The sequence below is a fragment of the Dysidea avara genome, chromosome 3, assembly GCF_963678975.1.
Source record: "Dysidea avara chromosome 3, odDysAvar1.4, whole genome shotgun sequence".
In the NCBI taxonomy this organism is placed as follows: domain Eukaryota; kingdom Metazoa; phylum Porifera; class Demospongiae; order Dictyoceratida; family Dysideidae; genus Dysidea; species Dysidea avara.
This window is the reverse complement of record NC_089274.1, coordinates 10186731-10206119: the sequence shown is the minus strand read 5'-3', so window position 1 is coordinate 10206119 and position 19389 is coordinate 10186731. Positions and strand designations below refer to the sequence as shown.

Genomic DNA, 19389 nt, shown 5'->3' with positions numbered 1-19389 from the left:
ATGTTAGGTTGTCATTTGACAGATCGTGTATGAAATATTATATTGAGCACTGATTATATATGGGTCATTCCATGTCAAATCAACAAGGAATTTAGGGTCACCTCTCAGATTTTGACGAAACTTGGTGTGTTTGTAGTACCTGTGGTGCTTATCACTCATGCAAATTTTGAGCTCCATAAACCCCGTAGTTTCTGATTTATGACCACAAATATTTTGAATATTTCATGATAAATTGGTCCATCACTAGTTACAAAATCGACTGTAACTTCACACTGTGTAAATAATTTTAAACACAACTTTCATTGATGGAAGATTGTTGATTGACCTTTCCAGTTATCCCTAAATTATGGGATATCTACTTAATTATGGTTCAAAAATATTTTATTGAAAACTTTAATCCTTTATATTTCAAAAAAGGCTGTTTGAAATTCTTCAATTTTTTTTTGTGAATAATGATTGGGGTCATAGTCTATGTTTGATAAAATTTTTGTGGTGGGACCACAATGGGCTCAAGAGATATAATGAATTATGTTGTGGTGTGCAGTGGAATTTGTAGTCTATTATTGCTGTATGGGAGTGTACACCTCCAATAACCACTCACAACAAGAGTTTGTCTTACAGAGTGGGTAGGTACTGTGCCTAGGTACAGTGCAACCTGTACTTAGTGACCACCTGTATTGAAAGACCACCTATATGTACTGCAGTTAATTTATACTTATTTAATTGGACATTAATGTATAGCACCAAAGCATCAACCCGTTATAGCAAATCCAAAAATGGTCCTTATTAGGCAGTTTGGCTTTAAATTACAAATCTGACCACCATGTGTCCATAAACATAATTTATCATGTGAATGTTGTACCATCTCTTCAGCTTTATTAAGTTGAATCCCACTGTAGTGGACTTAGCCCTATTTAAGTTGCGTATGTGGCTGCATAGTTATGTATAACAGAACTCCTCAAAAGGGATACCTGCACACCTTGATAAACAGGATGTCTGTTTATACTCCCACTCTAGTGGTGCACATACCTTTGAACCAAGATATTTCTGTGACCTCTGTAATATGCATGAGCACTTTATTATGGTCCTAGGAATGGAGGGGTTTTACCCATATACATACATACATTACTTGCACCTCAATGTGTGAAATTAATTTATAATTACTTTATATTTGTGACCACTTTGAAAATCAAGACAAAAATTCATGCACATACACACGCAATAGGTAAACATGTTGACTACATTATCATGTGTATTTAACATTTGCCTGTACTGATCTTCAAAGCGTAAATGCAAAATATTTTGAAAAACCATTAATTTTAGTAATTGCAGTACTATAAATCACACATGAGGTGCAAGTAAGTGTTAATAGTAATAAAAAAACTCTTGGTACAAGTAATGCATCTACTGTACTGCATACAGTGTGATTCTTCCTATTCCCTGGATCATTGAAAGTGTTAATTTTAAAGAAACCAGACTTATTGGGTCCAAATGTATGTACTTTTATAAAGTGAGATCATGAATGGCTATCAACAGCCCGGGTATCCTTTTTGAGGAGGTCTGTTGCACTTATGCAACCATGTACGTTACTTGAATTGTGTAGAGTGGGGCTACATATGTATGTGCAATATGGACTTAATAAATAAGGTATTTCTGAAGAGATAGTACCACATTTACATGTTTATGAATACATGGTGATCTCATTTAAAGTCCACCTTCCAATATGGACCGTTTTTGGATTTGCTAGAAAGGGTTGATTTGGTGTTATACATTGATATCCAATTAAAGAAGTATAAATTAACTGCAGCACATAGGTACAAACATACCAAGTTTCGTCAAAATCCGAGAGGTGACCCTAAATTCCTTGTTGATTTGACATGGAATAACCCATATATTTTGCAATTAGTTTATAATTATAACTACACGCTACATCTGACAATGCTTAGAATTACAATTATACAATACTCTGTGTACATCCGTCACAAAGTTTAATGGTGATCTACTCAATTATGCAATATTTCAATTAATGTGGTTTAGGTATTAATTCTATGCATTGACATATTAAAACAAGAGCAATATCTGCAGAAACTTAACAGTGTTTAACATTTAAAGTTTCCTACTTGACAATTTTACATTTTTCTGTGTACGTCTGTCATGGTTGTTCATCACAGCCTAATCCCTGCCCTGTATACAAAAATCAAAACTAACTGCATCAATATGTACTCTGGGCCAAGCTTTTGCCTTGAATGTACATTGTGCAAAAATATATCCTTTGTGTAACTGTCTACAGATCAATTTGCTGTGTGAATTGTATACATCTGTGACAACGGAATTGCCTGATACAAGGAAAACTTACTCAGCAATCTATTCATGACAAACATGATGGTGCAAATTTCAACTCCATATCACTGTATTTATAAGCTTGCCAACACAAGTGATTATAAAATTTGAGGCAGGAAGGTACGTAGGCTACACAAAGACATTGAAGACTTTGGCACAACATGCAGGACTGAGCAAAAATGGACTTGACACTGTCTGCAGCTACAGCCCAGGATGACAGACTACAACAGCTGACATCTGCTATTCTTCAAGGGGCCAGACCATAAACAGGACATACCAATTGCCTTACTGGCCATACCGAGATGAACTGACAGTGTTTGATGACATCACATACAAAGGAACCAAAGATTTTCCCAAAATGAATGCAACGGGTACACACCCATCACCAAGGACCAGAAGCCCATGTTTGCAGAGCCATATTCTGGCCTGATATGACACCTTGTTAGTCAGTGCCATACATGCAGTGACCAAGAACTCCTAGTGGACACATCTACAGAAGGAACGTACAGAAAAACACTTATGCAGCACAAAAACCATTGACACAATTTCACACAAGTTTGAGGACAGTGAAGATGAATTTTCAGTCTAAGGTATTGCAGAGCATTCAGCCAATGGACAGTCACCACCATGAGGAGCACACATAATGTCTACACTCTACAGAGACGTCCCAAACTGTGTGTATCCAGATCTAGCAAAGTACACTGACTTTGGAACTGTAGCATAGGAGCAGTAGCTACTCTTTGTATTTATTAAGCCATGACTACTTTGATACATACATACATACATATATACACTTTTCATTGTGTTGTAAGGGAACAAGATGTTTGGGACTTGTACTATTTATGTTGTAAAGGAAGGAGATGTTGTACAGTGTATAATAATTATGCTATTGTACACGGCTGTGCAATTATTAGAACAATGAACATGTGTTCCTGAAATACCAGACTCCAATACATCTTGTACTCCGATCTTCATCCTCAGTCAAACTTGAGTTTGACTTCTGCACCTAATGACTCTTAACCGAATTCTAGTATATATATCGAGGGGTAGGTAACGACCTGAAATTTTGTAGATCACCTCTGAAATTATTTCTTAAAGATGAAATATTGCCTGAAATTTGTGCAGTTTGAAAGATGAAATTTGACAATTGAAAAGATGTAACGAAACTTTACAAAGTCACAAATTTATGGGGATTTACTAATTTTAAAATTGCTAAATTGTATGGAGATATTTGAACTGAAATTTGTCTTGAAAGACAGAGGAGGTTGGTTACGCGTCATCAAACATCTCATGATCTCAAAGAAAAGTTCTACCCATTCAATCCCAACACCTCAGTATCGATATAAAGTATTCTAATGCACAAATTAGTGTCGATAAATTATGGCTCCCAGTGCCCTTCTTTCAGCCATGAAGCATGTTGTGTGGCTTTCTTAGTCAAGAAACAAAGGCTACATCATGAATATTTCACGTAGATGCGATGTAAAGGGAAGAAAATGCCAGCGCCTATTTCAAATGCCATTTTTGGTTGTGCAATAACACGCATCAATATGTCATGCGGCTATGACACGTGACCAACCTCCTCTGCTTGAAAGATGAAATATGGGCAGTCATCTTTGAAATTTCGTAGACGATTTTGGCTCGTTACCTACCCCTCGATGTTCATGTTGTTGTTTTTTTGGTGCACCACCTGATTGATAGAGTGAGTAAGATAACTAGCTAATTACAAACTACCACACTAATTACAATAAACGAAACTACTTACAAGCTACACCTACTTAACTACATTATAAAACCTAAACAAAGTCTAGTGTCCTCCAAGCAAAGAGTATAGTGTCTGAGGACCATTTTGGCATTGTATTTCCATGAAGTCACTGATAACCTTTGCAACTATTGCCTCCTAGCCAATTTCGGAGACAAACCATTTTTTAACTGTAGTGTAGTGTGGTCAGCAATTGTAAAAAAAGTGGACAAAGCAAAAGGAGACCAAACACTGAATGATTCACACACTACCTTCATGTTGTTATCCTCAATACACTTTTACGAACTACGTATATGCTTGTCTTTTAACCAATTGCATATTTCCAGTTTGACTTTCACTCTGATCGAGGATAACGATCAGAGGATATAATAAACTGCCACCACTTGAAAACTGAACTCACTGACACTATTATGGACTGGCAAGCCATCAAAATCTTTAACAACACTTGTCTTTTGCAGGCCCTGGGCTTTGCCTTTTGTATAGCCCTTGTCTTTTGACAGAAATCGGTAACCTAATCTAACATGCGAAATAGGTCTAGGCAATCATTTATGAAACACACCTTCTTATCAATTTCCAGCGACCAGTTTGCCGAGGGGCATATTCTTGGCGAAAACGCTAGGCTCCGATGTCTACCGTCCCAATGGATCCCTGACTGCTTGGCCTGGTTTGATAGACTATGGCTAGTTCTGACTAGTGGCTACCACTACGGCACTAGACTCTGTAGATTGCAATCATTGACAGCGCCCTTGTCAACACATTTAAAGCAGGAGTCACGTGCGGTAATGATAGTTTTGAAGTTCAAAAATAAATGATTTGATTGGTCGAAATCTTGTGCACGTGATTTCGCTTGTCTGTATCCGGAATGAAGTGGAACATCGCTGCATGCAGGGATGTTATGACGATGTTGTCGGCTTGGTCTTTTTCTCGTGATATTTTGTTTAGGTGGGCTCTAATTAGAACAATACCGACCCGTTTACCGTTGAGTGCCAGTATCCTGGATCCCGCCCAGAATGACTCACATCTTCTCTACTTGATTGCAACAAGCCTCAGGGAAATAAGCTGATGATTTGCTGTGACTTGTGGAGACTGCTGGTTTCACTATTTTGTTCGGTTGTGTTGGCATGTGACAGCTAGGCTATAGCTACCGATTTTTTCACCAGGGCTAGATGTGCTGCCCTTGCCAACCACCCCCAGCACAAGAAAGCACGTACAAATGCATTGATCTAGCTAAAAAGCTTGTGCTAATTTAGATCAATTCATTCGTCCTGCACCTGCACACATACCACCTCCTCGGATTTTTCCCCAGCATGTCAACCTAGCTAACTTTATATAGGCTTGGCTGACATGCAACATTTAAGTCATTGGATGGGCCTTTAGTGTGTAGGCTTGTTCTTTCTTTGTTGACTTGCCCTCTACATTGTGGTACAGCCTTCACTTCTGAACTAACTGGCCAGACTTTCCAAAAGATGGCACAGGACACAGGTACTCATGGCCCTTCTGGTCTACTGTATGACAGGAAATTTTAGAAAGTTGATTTTCAAAATGTGTTTTAAAAGTATGTGGTCAGGTCTAATTGTTCCTTGATTTTTATCAACATTTAATTTGTCAAAGCCTGATGAGTGTGAATATGTCAAATCTTCCTTCTGTCAAAACTTCCCGTTGTACAGTACCTACTTCTGAATGGAAACAACTGTGTTCATCGTTTAAGGCAGCCTCAGATGATGTGTTTTGTTATTGCTGCTCATTAATTGTGACTGTGTGTCTTATTGATCCCAGTTGTCTGTTTGCCTTCAAATTTGCAGCATGCAGACTAATTGCCCTAAGGTTTGTCATGGAAAACTGTTTGGAGGATTACATATGAGCAAGACAATTCTTTCAGTGCTAACATACTACAAACAGCTAGCATATATAGTGCACAGATGATACTTGTGCCTGCATGTGGTTCTCTTCAAGATCTCTACAACAATATATTAATGGAGGGATAAATTGTTGTCATGTGGTCCTGCTATGGATAGCTACTTTACTAATGCATCAAGTGTTTTCTATAGTCCTGAAAGAGTTTGCATTTTCTACGTATACATCAGTGTATTCAAGTCAATTATATTGATGGATGGAGATACCGCTATTAGCACTGATGATTTCTTTTGTAGTTCATACAACAGTTATTACTTACCGACATTGCCATTGCCTTTTCTTCATAATTATATTTATGGCTTTGAAAGAAAGTGGACTTTCTTGTGGCATATTATACCCCTTCCATCTCAATAGGAGTCCCATTTCTTTAGAACTTTGGACACACTGATTAATACAAGCAATATAATAGTTAAAAGTGGAGGGAGAGTGTCTATAATGTTGTAAATAGGTCTGTATAAAATCATAGATAATATATACCTTACCATCTCTGATGCGGTTATTCAAAGGGATTCTCTCTGCAAAACTCTGTAATTTGAAGATGGTCGATCATCACATTTCTTTGTTCTGGCAGTGCGCAACCATCGGATTGCCAGTATGAATATTTTACATGTCTGATGGATACAGTACTAGTGATACAGACACTCTCCCTCCGCTATTGTTAACTATATTGATACAATGCAAGTTTCCTTCCAACCCTAACTGATCTGATTAAATGTCTATTAACAATTTTTTCAAGCAATTACAGAGCTTGTCTATATTCAGGAAGGAATGGTGGAGCCATTTAAAGTTATTTACTATTCGAGTTAGGAGCTCGGGGTAGTACTGAATCAGCAAGTCATCAATTACAACATGCACTATCCATAATATCCAGTGGCTGAATGTACTATTAATTAAAAACTTAAACAAACTAGTTAGACTCCCCACTGAGTCCCCAGCATGATAGATTTCTACATCATCAACATAATTATATGTTAGTTTGAAGTACAGTACACCAAAGATGTGATTCCAAGTTCAAGGGCAAACAGGTCAAAACATTAGATTTACTGTACACTATAAGCAAATTATAATTAAGAGAAACCAAAAAGAACCATGCACTGCTCTCCTTATCCCTATACTCTTAACATGCAGCAAGCCAGAGAGTGGGGGATAGGGTAATTTTGAAAAAAATTACACAGTGAAGTTTGAATAATACAACACCATTCTGGGGTCATACTCCCCAGGGATATGTTAAATTATAGAAGGTCTGTCATAGCATTTTAGGCTGTGTTTTTACAGACAAATTATTGGCTACAGCTTTTTAAAGGAATATAATCTGTTAGTGGTTGACTGCTCCATTAGAGAATTTAGATTTTTTGCTACAGTTACTTCATACAGTACAGTAGTACTGTATAGTAGGGACCACAAAGGAGTAGGCATGGTCCACAAAATAACATCACCTAAAGACCAGCCTCAATTTTCCCTGGCGAAGTACTGTATAGTAGGGACCACAAAGGAGTAGGCGTGGTCCACAAAATAACATCACCTAAAGACCAGCCTCAATTTTCCCTGGCGACAATGAGGCAGTATTGGTTAGGTAAAACTAGGCCCAAACAAGCTTTCAGATCAACCTGAAATGCTTTCAACAAGTTGCTACAGAATTTTAAAAATAATTTAACAGAATTTTATACTGACTGCCTGATGCCTTCAGACAAGTGTAACTTGATAACAGCTAAGGCTACAGGCTTGATTTTCACTGTTCAACGTTGCTTCGGCCCGAGGTGCCTTTTTGCATACTGCAGTACGTACAATGCATTCTTCATGGACTTACCAGTGTTCTCCTTTGTGTCCCATTCATCTTTGCTGACAGCAAATAGTGTTTATTTGATGATAGCATGTGGTGGCTTCCCTTCATAACGGAAATCGTCCATATTTTTCATAGTGGCTGTTTTGATTGCAGAGATCTGTGTAACAGGTTGAACACAGCTGACAACAAAGTGAAATGGATACTTCACTTTCCAGACGATAACTGATATAGCTGGGGCACGCAGCGCTGCGGTATGTGTGGGTTCACCAGTTATAATAATATTTACAAAAAAAAGTTAACAAACAAATATATACACAGAAAAGTTTTGAATTTTCAACTAGAATATAGGGACCATAGCACATTGATAACTGAAACAAGCTCTAGTGCACAATATTAAATCACAGTAAAACAATAAGAAGTGTTATATCCCTACTGTGCCATAATAAAAATGCACAGTAGCGATATAACACTTCTTATTGTTTTACTGTGATTTAACATCATGCACTATAATTACTTCAGCTTGTTTCAGTTGATGTGCTATGATCCCTACTCTAGTTGAAAATTCCAAATGTTTCTGTGTACTTGTATACATGCACGCTGATAATTCACTTTGAAAAGTTCTCAAGTATCAATTAATTATCTAAATACCAAAATCCTTAATAGGTATCCAAGCATTTTTTAAACTCTAGTATAATTGTACAAAAGGACTGGTGCATTTTAAATTAGGATGTGCATGTAACTACTGACTACTTCTAACAGTACAAGCTATAACCTAATACATGTATATGCATACAAAATAATAACAGGACAAGTAATTGTTATTATTGCCTGTACTAGCTAGATAAACTGCAACATTAGTATAATCTTTGAAAATCAGCATACATGGTTATCAAAATTGATGATTAAATCTTTGAAAAATAAACAACACATTCAATCTTAGGTTTTTTGAGGAAAAGGCATTGCTGCTCAGTAAAGTACACTGCATTTGTGTAAAATTCAGCTATACCTTGTCTAGTTCTTTCTTTGTTTATTACGTCAATTTCATTCAACACTAACTCTGTATACATGAGTATGTGGTAACTTTAGACTGATGATTGTTTTATTGTAGCGCATTGCACTTATTAGCACAGTCATGTTGAAGATGACAGCTTTATCTGGAAATATATGTGATGGATGTATGTGTTTAATTTGCAAAGACGTATGTTCACTTGAATTACTTCTGCAATTTTCTTTGCCATTGCACTAGTAGTCAGCTACTATAGTAGAAGTCAGATCCACTTCCGACTTGCAGGCTTCAACAAGTTTTTTGTTTCAAGTCCCCCAAGAAAAGTCTTAAAAATTTGGCTTTTGAATATTAGAGTATAGTGGTCATAGCTAATTGTGACTGCATGGGCCTGCAAAAATAAGGCATGTGTAATAACAATATTATGCGGACTATTTTTTCAAACTTTCATGTGTAATAATGTAATTACCACTATATAGCCATGCAATTTTTATCACCTATAATGCAACTGTACAGTCAACCTTAACAAATAATTTTATTGCTGTAACAAAATCATCATGTGAATTGATAAAGCTCCTTTTCTGTATAGAAGTAACATGCCTGCACATTGCAAGTTCATAATTGTGACTGGATATAAGATACGTATATGGCTCCACACACAAGCAATTAAACTTATAATTTCCACAAATGAACTACAGGAGTCGGTAACAGGACCACGTATCTTTCATAATCGACAAGTATGGGGTCTGCAGCAGGTTTTCTCAGACCCTAGCTGCATGTGAAAGGCATGAGTAGAGATTTGGCATTATTCAATTTCCATGGCATTATTGGAAAGTGTTTAGTAGGGGAATCACCTGGCTTGCGTATTGAAATTGTTCTTTGTCAAAAAGTATTAAACCACACACCAACAATAGATGCATATGGAACAAGCTTAAGCATTCAAATTCAAAGTTCATGCACACATGGAAATTTCAAATTTGTATAGTTGCAGTGTGGCTCTGGCAAAATTAACCTTGTAACCTTATATGCTTTTCCACACAAATCACAATACATGTATATGTTTATTATATACCACCCTGTTATAGCAAACATGCAATATTATAATATTGTGCATGCATGCATACTTCATTCCTTGTCCCTGTAAAACAATATGCTAGCTAAAATCAATACAAAATAAAATAATCTAGAGTTAAGTTTACCATACACGCATCTGCATAAATATCAGTTGCACACACTTTCTTTCTCACAAAATTGCAAATTGACACAGCAAGGAGTTATTATAAGTTACAGAATAAATGTGTGTAAGTATTACATACACTTAAAAGATAACTAAAACGTACACAAAATAATTGAAATAATAAGATACATATATCTTATTGTGGTCAATAATATAACAAAATTAATACACACCATATTATTTAATACAATACACAAAATTAGTGTATTTGCACACTCTTAAAGGTATGAAAGTTTACCACACACTGAATATAGTTTGGTGTAATCATTAATCAAATACTTAACATCCATATTAGTGCAAAGAGCATGCACACCTTGTCTGGTCCTTTCTTGGTTAATGTATTCTATTTCTTCTCTCACTTCTACTGCATGCAGAGTATTTGGTAATTCCAAATTCATAATAAACCTATTGAAATGTACAGCTCTCAAAATAATCATGTTGAAAGTTAAAGCATTGAAAAAGGCCTCTTGGAAAAGATTTAGTGTATGGAGGCTTGTGTTCACTTGAAGTACTTCTGCAAATTTGTTTGCTGCTAAATTAGTGACTCTGGTACATGATATATTAAGGTCCTGCAGTGTGAAGTTCTTCTTGAGACATTCACTTATTGCTGTCACTCCCCTATCATCTATACTGTTGTGCGACACATCTAGTTTCTGTAGTATTTTATTCACACAAACAGCTTCTGCAATTTGCTCTGCTCCAGTGTTGAAAAATGCAGTTGAGGACAAATTGAGTTCTTGTATGGTGTTGTTGCATTTAAGGCTATTAGCGATGCTTATTGCTCCAGCATCAACTAGCCGGTTGTATGAAATATCCAGTTTCTTTAGTGTTGTATTTAATTCTATAGCTTCTGCAATATGTTTGGCACCGTCACTGGTAATACCACATCTTGACATAGAAATATCTAGCAGGCTACTATTTCCTCGAAGATATTTACCAATGGCTTCCATTGCTTCACAAGTCAATAGAGTTTGTGAAACATTCAATTGCTGAAGTGTTGTGTTAAACTGAATGATAACCATACCAATTAGCATACTACCTTCTTTTACAATAAAATTTTCAGTCAAATCAAGTTTCTGCAATGCACTATTGACTTTAAGACCTTCACGTAAACAATTAATACCAACATCCTGCAAGTAATTGTGTGAAATATTTAGGCTTTGCAAAGAATTATTTACTTCAAGTCCTTTACTGATTTCTTCTACATCTTTTCCAATATTACAATTTGACACATCAAGTTCTAGAAGTGTTCTATTGTTTTGCAACAAATTGCCAATAACCCTACCCCAGTGGTGGCAGTGATTATAAGAAATTATTAATTTTTGTAGGGTAGTGTTTATGTGTAAGGCTTCTGCTATTTTCTCAAATTCATAAAAACGAGTTGATGACAAATTGAGTTCTTGTAGAGTTGCGTTATTGCAAAGATAGCTAGTGAGTGCATTAACTATCTCCCCTGAAGAGGGTAAAATCCAGATGGAAGAGAGATCTAGTTTTACAAGTCCAGTATTTTTTTCTATAGTCCTCAGAAACGTTACAATTCCGTTATTGCTGATTGCAATGCTCAAGTCTTGCAAAGTAGTGTTATTCTTCAAACTCTCACCAATAGCCATTGCTCCTTCATCATCAATGCACTGTAAAGAAATATCAAGTTTTTGAAGTGTTTTATTTACTTCAAGGACTTCTGCAATCTTCTTTGCCTCTTCAGAAGCAATTTTAATTCTGAGTAAATCAAGTTTTGTCAATGTGCAATTATCTTTGAGACATGTACTAATAAGTTCAACAGCATAATTGGTATCATTTACAAACAAGACTGGCCAATTTAAACTGGTCTCACCAGAAACATTTGCAGCCTTGAGCTCTGATTGTGGATGCACATTAAAAAAGTGAGAGTTGATCTGTATGGCAACTAGCCCATGATGAATTACGTCATTCCAGGTAAGATAGATTTCTAGTGACAAATTTGCTCCTTTAATGTACTCACTTATCTCAAGAAATCCAGAACTTGTAACATTATTAAACTGAATAAACAGGGATTTTAAAGCAGATGTTGTTTGGATTGTACATAAAAACAAAATTATACCTTCACTAGTCATGTGGTTACCAGAGATGTTAAGTGTACACAGGTTATTGCTAGCTTTAATTGCCTTGGCTATTTCCTTAGCACCTGTGTTAGTTATTTTATTAAAAGATATGTTCAATTCTCGAAGAGTGAAATTATTTTTGAGGCAATTACATATGGCTATAGCACCATTATCAAACAATTCATTGACAGAGATGTCAAGTTTTTGTAGTGAGGAGTTCTCACGTAAACCTTCAGCAATACAGTGTGCTCCAAAAGGACTGATTTGGCAATAGGACATCTTCAGTTCCTGTAATGTGTTATTTTTCTTAATTGCAGTGCCAACATCATAGTTACTTATGCTATTGCACGACACATCTAATTTTGATACTGAGCATTCCAGAATAATTTCAGCTATTGCTGAAGGTGAGATTTTATTGCTGGATATGTTTAATTCCTTAATTACACTGTTATTTAGCAAGCAGTATATAATGACTGCAGCACCTGCATCAGTTATGTGATTGTTTGAAATGTCCAATACTGTAATAATTGGATGATTTTGCAAACAAAATGCTACACAAATTACTTCATAGTCAAGAAGGTTTTGGTTAGAAAGGTTCAACATTTCAGAATTGCTGTTACATACATTATCATGTAACACATTTAAAGTAAGTGCTCTACAATCACCAGCCTCACTATTTTGCATTACTGTACTAATCAAGATATTATTCTCAGAGACTTCTTCGAATGTGATAGTTCTGTTAGATATGTTTAGGTCCTTTATAGAGTTCCTGGATCTCATGAGTATATCTGTAAGTATTTCCAAATCATTTAATCCAATATAACACACAGTCAATGATTCTAAAGTATTATTACATTGTAGACTATTTTTTAGTTCTTTAGAAGATTCTTCTACTCCAGTTCCTCCACATAGCATTAAGTTTGTAACTACGCTGTGTTTAATAACAGCACAAAATACAACCCATGGAGATATACATGAAGAACTATTACAGAGATCAACATATTTCAAAGTTGATATTTTGTCAGCACTGTTGATAACAAATGACTGCAAATAATTCATCAAATCTTTTCCAAAAATTACACGGCACTGATTGAATGTTAATGCTTTCCACTGTACATTAGACTTGGACAAAAAAGAAAGCACTGACAAAATACTATGTGGAAAAAATGATACATTATGAAAACCAATCTTACCATTGAAAATATGAGATGATATTAAATTTGGTATTTCAATGTTTTTTGCCTCTGTGAAACACTGAAATAAATGTAAGATTTTCATGTTAGAATCTCCTGAAAGAACACTTGGAAATGAAAGCTTAATGAAGTGCGAAAACGGCTCATGATTTATGCCAACCAATCCCACATACATCATCCACATATATTGGAAAATGCTATTCCAAAATTCCGACTGTAACAACCACAACTGTACATGACTTGAAAGGGTTGAAACATGCAGAGCAGCTAAAAATTCTTGCATGGTGAAATGCAGAAAACTAAATGAACTTGTTTTACCAGCTCCATCTGGTGAATAGTGTGGAACAACTTCTAGTAAGCCAAATCCATTGGCAGCATCTGATACATCAGAAATTTCAGGATAGGTATGCTTTAGTTCATTAAAAGTGAATACTAACTGCTGATATTTGACACCTTCATAAGCCAGCTTAGATAGCTTACACACAAATTTATATACTTTCTCAGGAAAATCTGTTAAGCTACTCACTATGTTGGATGTATACTTCCCACAGGTCTTGCTTAAACTTCTGTGTATAGTATGAATGACAAATAATTCATTCAATTTAGTTAATGTCTCCGGTAATGTGCCTTGTTGGAAAAGGAACATCAGAATAGCTAAATATAGGGGGATAAAGCAAAGATCATCAATTATGGGATTGTCCTTAAGGTATTTTATGAGTTTATCTTTTTTATCTGGTGAAATTGAGAGTGACTTAATGATGTAATTCTCCCTTTCTTCCTTAGTAAACCCAAGAATTTCAATCCTTCTGTCAGCATGGTCATGCAAACAAAGTGATGCTACTGGTCGTGATGTGCACACCACTACTGCCTTGGGAAAAAGCCTTTTTTGGAAAAGATTAAGAATAAATGGGTTTTTATCATGTGGATACTCATCAAAGCCATCAAATATGAAAGCTATTTGGAAGTGTTTAGAAAGCAATAGCATCTGAGTACAACAATCAACACCAACAAGAGCACCATCATGCGTTAAGAACTGTATTAACTGCTGTACTGTTCTGACTTCCCACAACTTTGGATCACGAAGAAACAGCAAAAATAAAACAGTGACTTCTTTTAGTAATTTCCCATTTGCCCAAAGGAATGCAATTTCCTTAGCAAGCATAGTTTTACCAATGCCAGGAGCGCCCTCTATTAGAACATATCGCAGTGGTGAACTATTTTCCCCTTCAACAGGATCTGTTACAAATATATCATTAAGACATTTGGTAACTTTGCAATTACTAAGTCTTGGACCCCTATTTTCAGGACTAGATGATGCCATATCATCTATTGCAAAAGCACCTTCTTCATGACGTTTGGCTATTTCCATAAGTTCTTCCTGTGTCCGTCCATTTTTATAGTGTATTAAAGTTACACTGATATTCAGTTTCATTTGATTAGGAGGCCAATCAGATGTAGTAAGATTATATCCTTTTGTTTTGTATAACTCACGATAGTAACATCCTAGATCACTGATTGCTTGTGGTATTTCTGTGGAAAAGATACAAATTATAGGATCATACAGCCATGAAAATTACATCTTTCAGTATACCATGGATGATATCCTTTTTTGTGATGTCACAAATAACAAAATGGTCGTTTTAGTATAGCTAGCACCAGGTCATATCCCCGTTTATACAGCTGGAGCAGCACGAGTAAAGTTTTTTTGTTCAAACAACACCAAGTACAGAAATGTAAACATAATTGGGCAATGAACTTGGAACTTTTGATTGCCGGGTTGGTGTCCTGGCCTGCTCGCTGCTCACTCGCTCGCCCCTCCGTCGCTTGCTCCCTCCCTCACTCACTCACTCGCTCGCTCACTCACTCGCTCGCTCGCTCACTCACTCGCTCGCTCACTCACTCACTCACTCACTCACTAGCTGATTATTAAATGGTTTTAGGCTTCTATGTAGTGCCAGCCATTTGTCTCAACTCTTTAGCATAAGTAAAAATGTACTTAAAACCTGTTTACCATGACTAACTTCTGCTTGTGGTATACATCTAACTTTACATTTTAGCCTAGAATGAGTTGTACTGTATATCAATGCTTATGTCACTAATACGAGTGATATAATAATGATGAGGATGAGTGGTAGTGTTATTAGTGTATATCGGATTGGTTATCGGTATTGGTTGCTTAATATCGGTTATCGGAATAATCGGCTAATTTGGACATCAGTGCAACACTACAAACAAACCAACATACATAAGTGTATGCGTGAGCCCATGTACTTACTCATGCTTTAATCAACATGCAACTATAGTTGATGGTAAAGCTATAGTGACTGTAAAATCTACACAGTTGGCAACATTTCTTTTGTTCATTTCTTATGTTGCCTTAGCGTTATTTGCAGTGTCCAAGGAGTGTGTTAAACTATTACATTGCATACTATAATGCTAGTCAGTAGGCACCAGTGTTGAGACCGACCTGGTCAGGTCAGAGGAGGTAGAATATGACATCACAATAATTGCGTGACTTGTGTGTACTGTACATTTTTAGCATAGGGTATATAGTTGTAGAAAACTAGTAAACTGTGAAGTTTAGTGCTGGATTTATTGTCAGAAATGGTAATTCACTAGTTAATAAATCATTCAATGTGAAGCTTCATTGAACTCCAGTTATTTTATAACGAATTCTGCAATAGAGTGCTATTTACATAATAGTTAGACGTCAAGAACCAGGGTTCTACGGGATTTAGAAAACTCAAAGGCCCTGTCAGTTTTCTAAATCCAGTAGAACCTAGTGGTTCTTGACGTCTAACTTATTTAGACTACAACTCGTTATTGTACCTTGAGTTGACAGCTGCTTGTAAACGAGAAATGTATGGCTAATTACTAGAAACAAGCCCTCTACACCTCCCTACATGGCGGGACCTCAGCGTGGCTGTTGCTACCCATTTAAACGCCCATGCGTTGCCAATGTTACAGGCGCATGCTATGTATCGAAGTACTGAACTCGGCGACTGGACTACAACTCATTGTTGCTGTTGTTGTGCCTCGACAGCTGCTTGTAAGCAAGTAATGTAGTGTTGATTAATACAAACAAGCCCATTACACCTCCCTCTAATTCAGTACGGCTGTTACTAGCCATTTAAATGCTCATGCGTTGCCAATGTTACAGGCGCGTAATTATCGTGTTTCGTATCACCTCAGAGCGTGGTCTCTATTGGACATGAGCGTGGCTCTACGAGATTTAGAGACCACGTTTTCAGCCAATCAAATTTTAGTATCAAACTTGTTGTAGTCTAAAATAAATTTTTGATCTAATTTTCAAGTCCCGGGTGACTCGACCCCGGATAGGACATGATGTCATATCGCATACAATTTTTGCATAATGCAATGAATTCCAATGATAATTACATGATGAACAAGTTGATGTTGTGCTACCTCTAAAAACCAGGCGCCATGCAGTTATCTAATTTATCAGGAATTAACCATAGATAGTATAAGTTACTATGAATTAACCAACTATGTATTACTATTTCGCAATAGAGTAGTTTTGGATGTACAATAATATTATTAGCCAATTCTCATATTTCGTAATTCATGAAATTTTTGTAGTTCGTTCAATTACGTTACTATGCACTGTTAAGGAAGTGCTTGTTAAACAAACCGCTTTAACCAACATATTACGCACAGAAGTATCTTCTAAACTGTTTTATAGTTTGACTATCGTGTTTTTTCCTACAAATTCTCTCGACAAAGCCTCATAGCTGCTCTTCATTTTCGTTCGCGTATGTAAGGGATACGCCCCATTTCAACTCAAAGTGATAGGCTATTCCTGGTAGTGTACAAGGCCTGCATTATTGTTTTCCAGTTGTTAAACGCCTGAAAACCTCAAAGGGAAGGTAGTTTACAAAGCCTGAGAAAAGTCGCCACACCCATATTTCAGTCCACCGAAAAGAAACCACCTCAGAGCAAAGTTCACCTGTGTAGAAGTTTAATACAGACTTCATTTTGCTTTTATTTCTTACGTAAAAGCAGCTGCTTTTACCATAATTTAACGATTTTGCTCACGTGGGTGTGTACGGATAAACATAGATAGGTAGATAGGTACACACACACACTTTTACAAAAACAATGAGTGATATCCGCAATGACATTTTTTGACATTGCGAATACAAAATTTGATGTCATAATTGACAAAATGGCCGTGTTAGTGTGGGGGCTTTAGAGACTTTGGCACACAGTATTCAAAATGAATGTTGTCTGTATATTTTTACACATGGAACCACAAGATAATAAAGGTAAGAAGTAGTACACGTACTGTGACAGTGCAAAACGAGCTCCAACAAGGAAAGCAGACAGAAAATTTTAAAATCACACACAAATAGGCTTATTTATATTGCATTATATACTATAAGCCTCACCTTCGCCCTTATTCGAATTTATAAACGCTATCATAGGGAAACACCATTTCGCCCAATACCTCCATGTACAAAGTCCCCACACTACGGTGGCCATTTTGTTTTGTGACACCACAGATAATGCACGCTACGTCAAAAAACGTAATTGCAGATATCACTCATTTCAGTAACGTGTGCCCACAGCCGGCCTTTGGTCAGCTGTGGGCGCACGCCTGGTTTAAAAACTAATGTTATAGCTACTTGAATGTATCATTGTAGATGCAAAAATTCAATTACATTTACTGCTAGTGACTAAGAATACAGTGAACAATAACACAGGTCCCGGTTATCTGGATTACAGATTATCTGGGTCTGGATTGTGTAAAATGAATTAATTAGTTTCACAATGTGAAAGTGCATTAATGCACTAGTCCTGCTTCAGTCCAACTAGTTTCTCTCATGAGCCACAGCCACTTATCAGAACTACTCTTTGTAGGCATATGTGGAGCCATATATAATTATCATTACAGCCTTTAGGTATGCATTAATTTATGTCTGCAGGCTAGTGTGGAGCCATGCCTACTAATTATTCCTATTGTACAAGTCAAGTCTAGTCTGGGTAATTAGAAAAGGCAGATACAGTTGGACATGGATGCAGACACGGATATTTATAAAATACACTTTTACATTTACAAAACAGATATTTTTCATATCCAACGTTGTTTTTACAGCTGCATTTGCTTCCAGACCCAGGCGTCAATCTTGTCATAGCGCTTATCCATTTATAAGCGCATGTGCAAAGGACTAGACCAGCACTGCACAGAATTCCAAAGTATTATACACATGCTCTAAAGTCTAATACAGACTTTATATAATTGTAGAGATTAGCTAGTATGCCCCATGCAACTTAGCTTAGCAGGCCAAATCCACAATCTTACATGTCTTTTAGTATAAGCGTAGACGTTTGTATCGAGCATTGAGGGTTTCAAGGACCTGGCCTATGGGATTAAGTTGGGGCATGCCAGCTTAATCTCTATGACACTGAATTAGATTTCTAGAGCACATGTACAACACTATATGGTCTTTAAAGTGCAGTGTGAATGATAGACTAGCACTCTAAAGACCATACAGTGTTGTACACATGCTCTAGAAATCTAATTTAGTGTCATAGAGATTAAGCTGGCATGTACCAACCTAATCTTGTAGGCTAGGTCCTTGAAATCCTCAACGCTTGGTATAAGCACCTACACTTTATACTAATAGGTGTGTAAGATTGTGGATTTGGCCTGCTAAGCTAAGTTGCATGGGGCATACAAGCTAATCTCTACAACATATAACTCTGTATTAGACTTTAGAGCATGTATACAATACTTTGGCATTCTGTGGAATGCTGGTCTAGTCCTTCGCACGTGCGCTTATAAATGGATAAGCGCTATGACAAGATTGACGCCTGGGTCTGGAAGCAAAGACTGCTGTAATAACAATGTTAGGTATGAAAAATAACTGTTACATAGATGTAAAAGTGCTTTTTGAAAATGTCCGTGTCCGCGCCCGTGTCTAATCGTATCCGAATTTTCTAACTTAACTACCAATCTAGTCTTGTTTGCTTGCCACGCCCATAATAATATTGGAAAGATTGATACTGTTTGTAAGCATACTTGGAACCACATTAATTTATCAGTAAGTTGTGTTAA

The 19389-nt window shown here is 36.5% G+C and overlaps 2 protein-coding genes across 4 annotated transcripts in view; both read right to left on the bottom strand.

The window, feature by feature from the left end:
* Positions 1-4882, bottom strand: part of LOC136249296 (NACHT, LRR and PYD domains-containing protein 3-like) — a 33372-nt gene extending 28490 nt beyond the window's left edge. For 2 of the 3 annotated variants that reach the window (XR_010698145.1, XM_066041254.1), the window contains exon 1: positions 4659-4882. The gene's annotated coding sequence lies outside the window, so the exon portion shown is untranslated. Of the gene's footprint in view, positions 1-1905; positions 2185-4658 lie in introns of those variants that run through there. The other variant, XR_010698144.1, reaches the window with a different exon arrangement.
* A 5372-nt stretch (positions 4883-10254) lies between these two features.
* Positions 10255-12396, bottom strand: LOC136248314 (NLR family CARD domain-containing protein 3-like). The gene has a single exon (XM_066040105.1). The coding sequence runs from the start codon at positions 12394-12396 to the stop codon at positions 10255-10257; it is 2142 nt and encodes a 713-aa protein (XP_065896177.1).
* Between the last annotated feature and the right edge of the window lie 6993 nt (positions 12397-19389).

What these genes read in the sequence shown, in the direction of transcription:
- LOC136248314 (XM_066040105.1), bottom strand. Translation starts at nt 12,396, where the DNA reads ATGTCCTATTGCCAAATCAGTCCTTTTGGAGCACACTGTATTGCTGAA.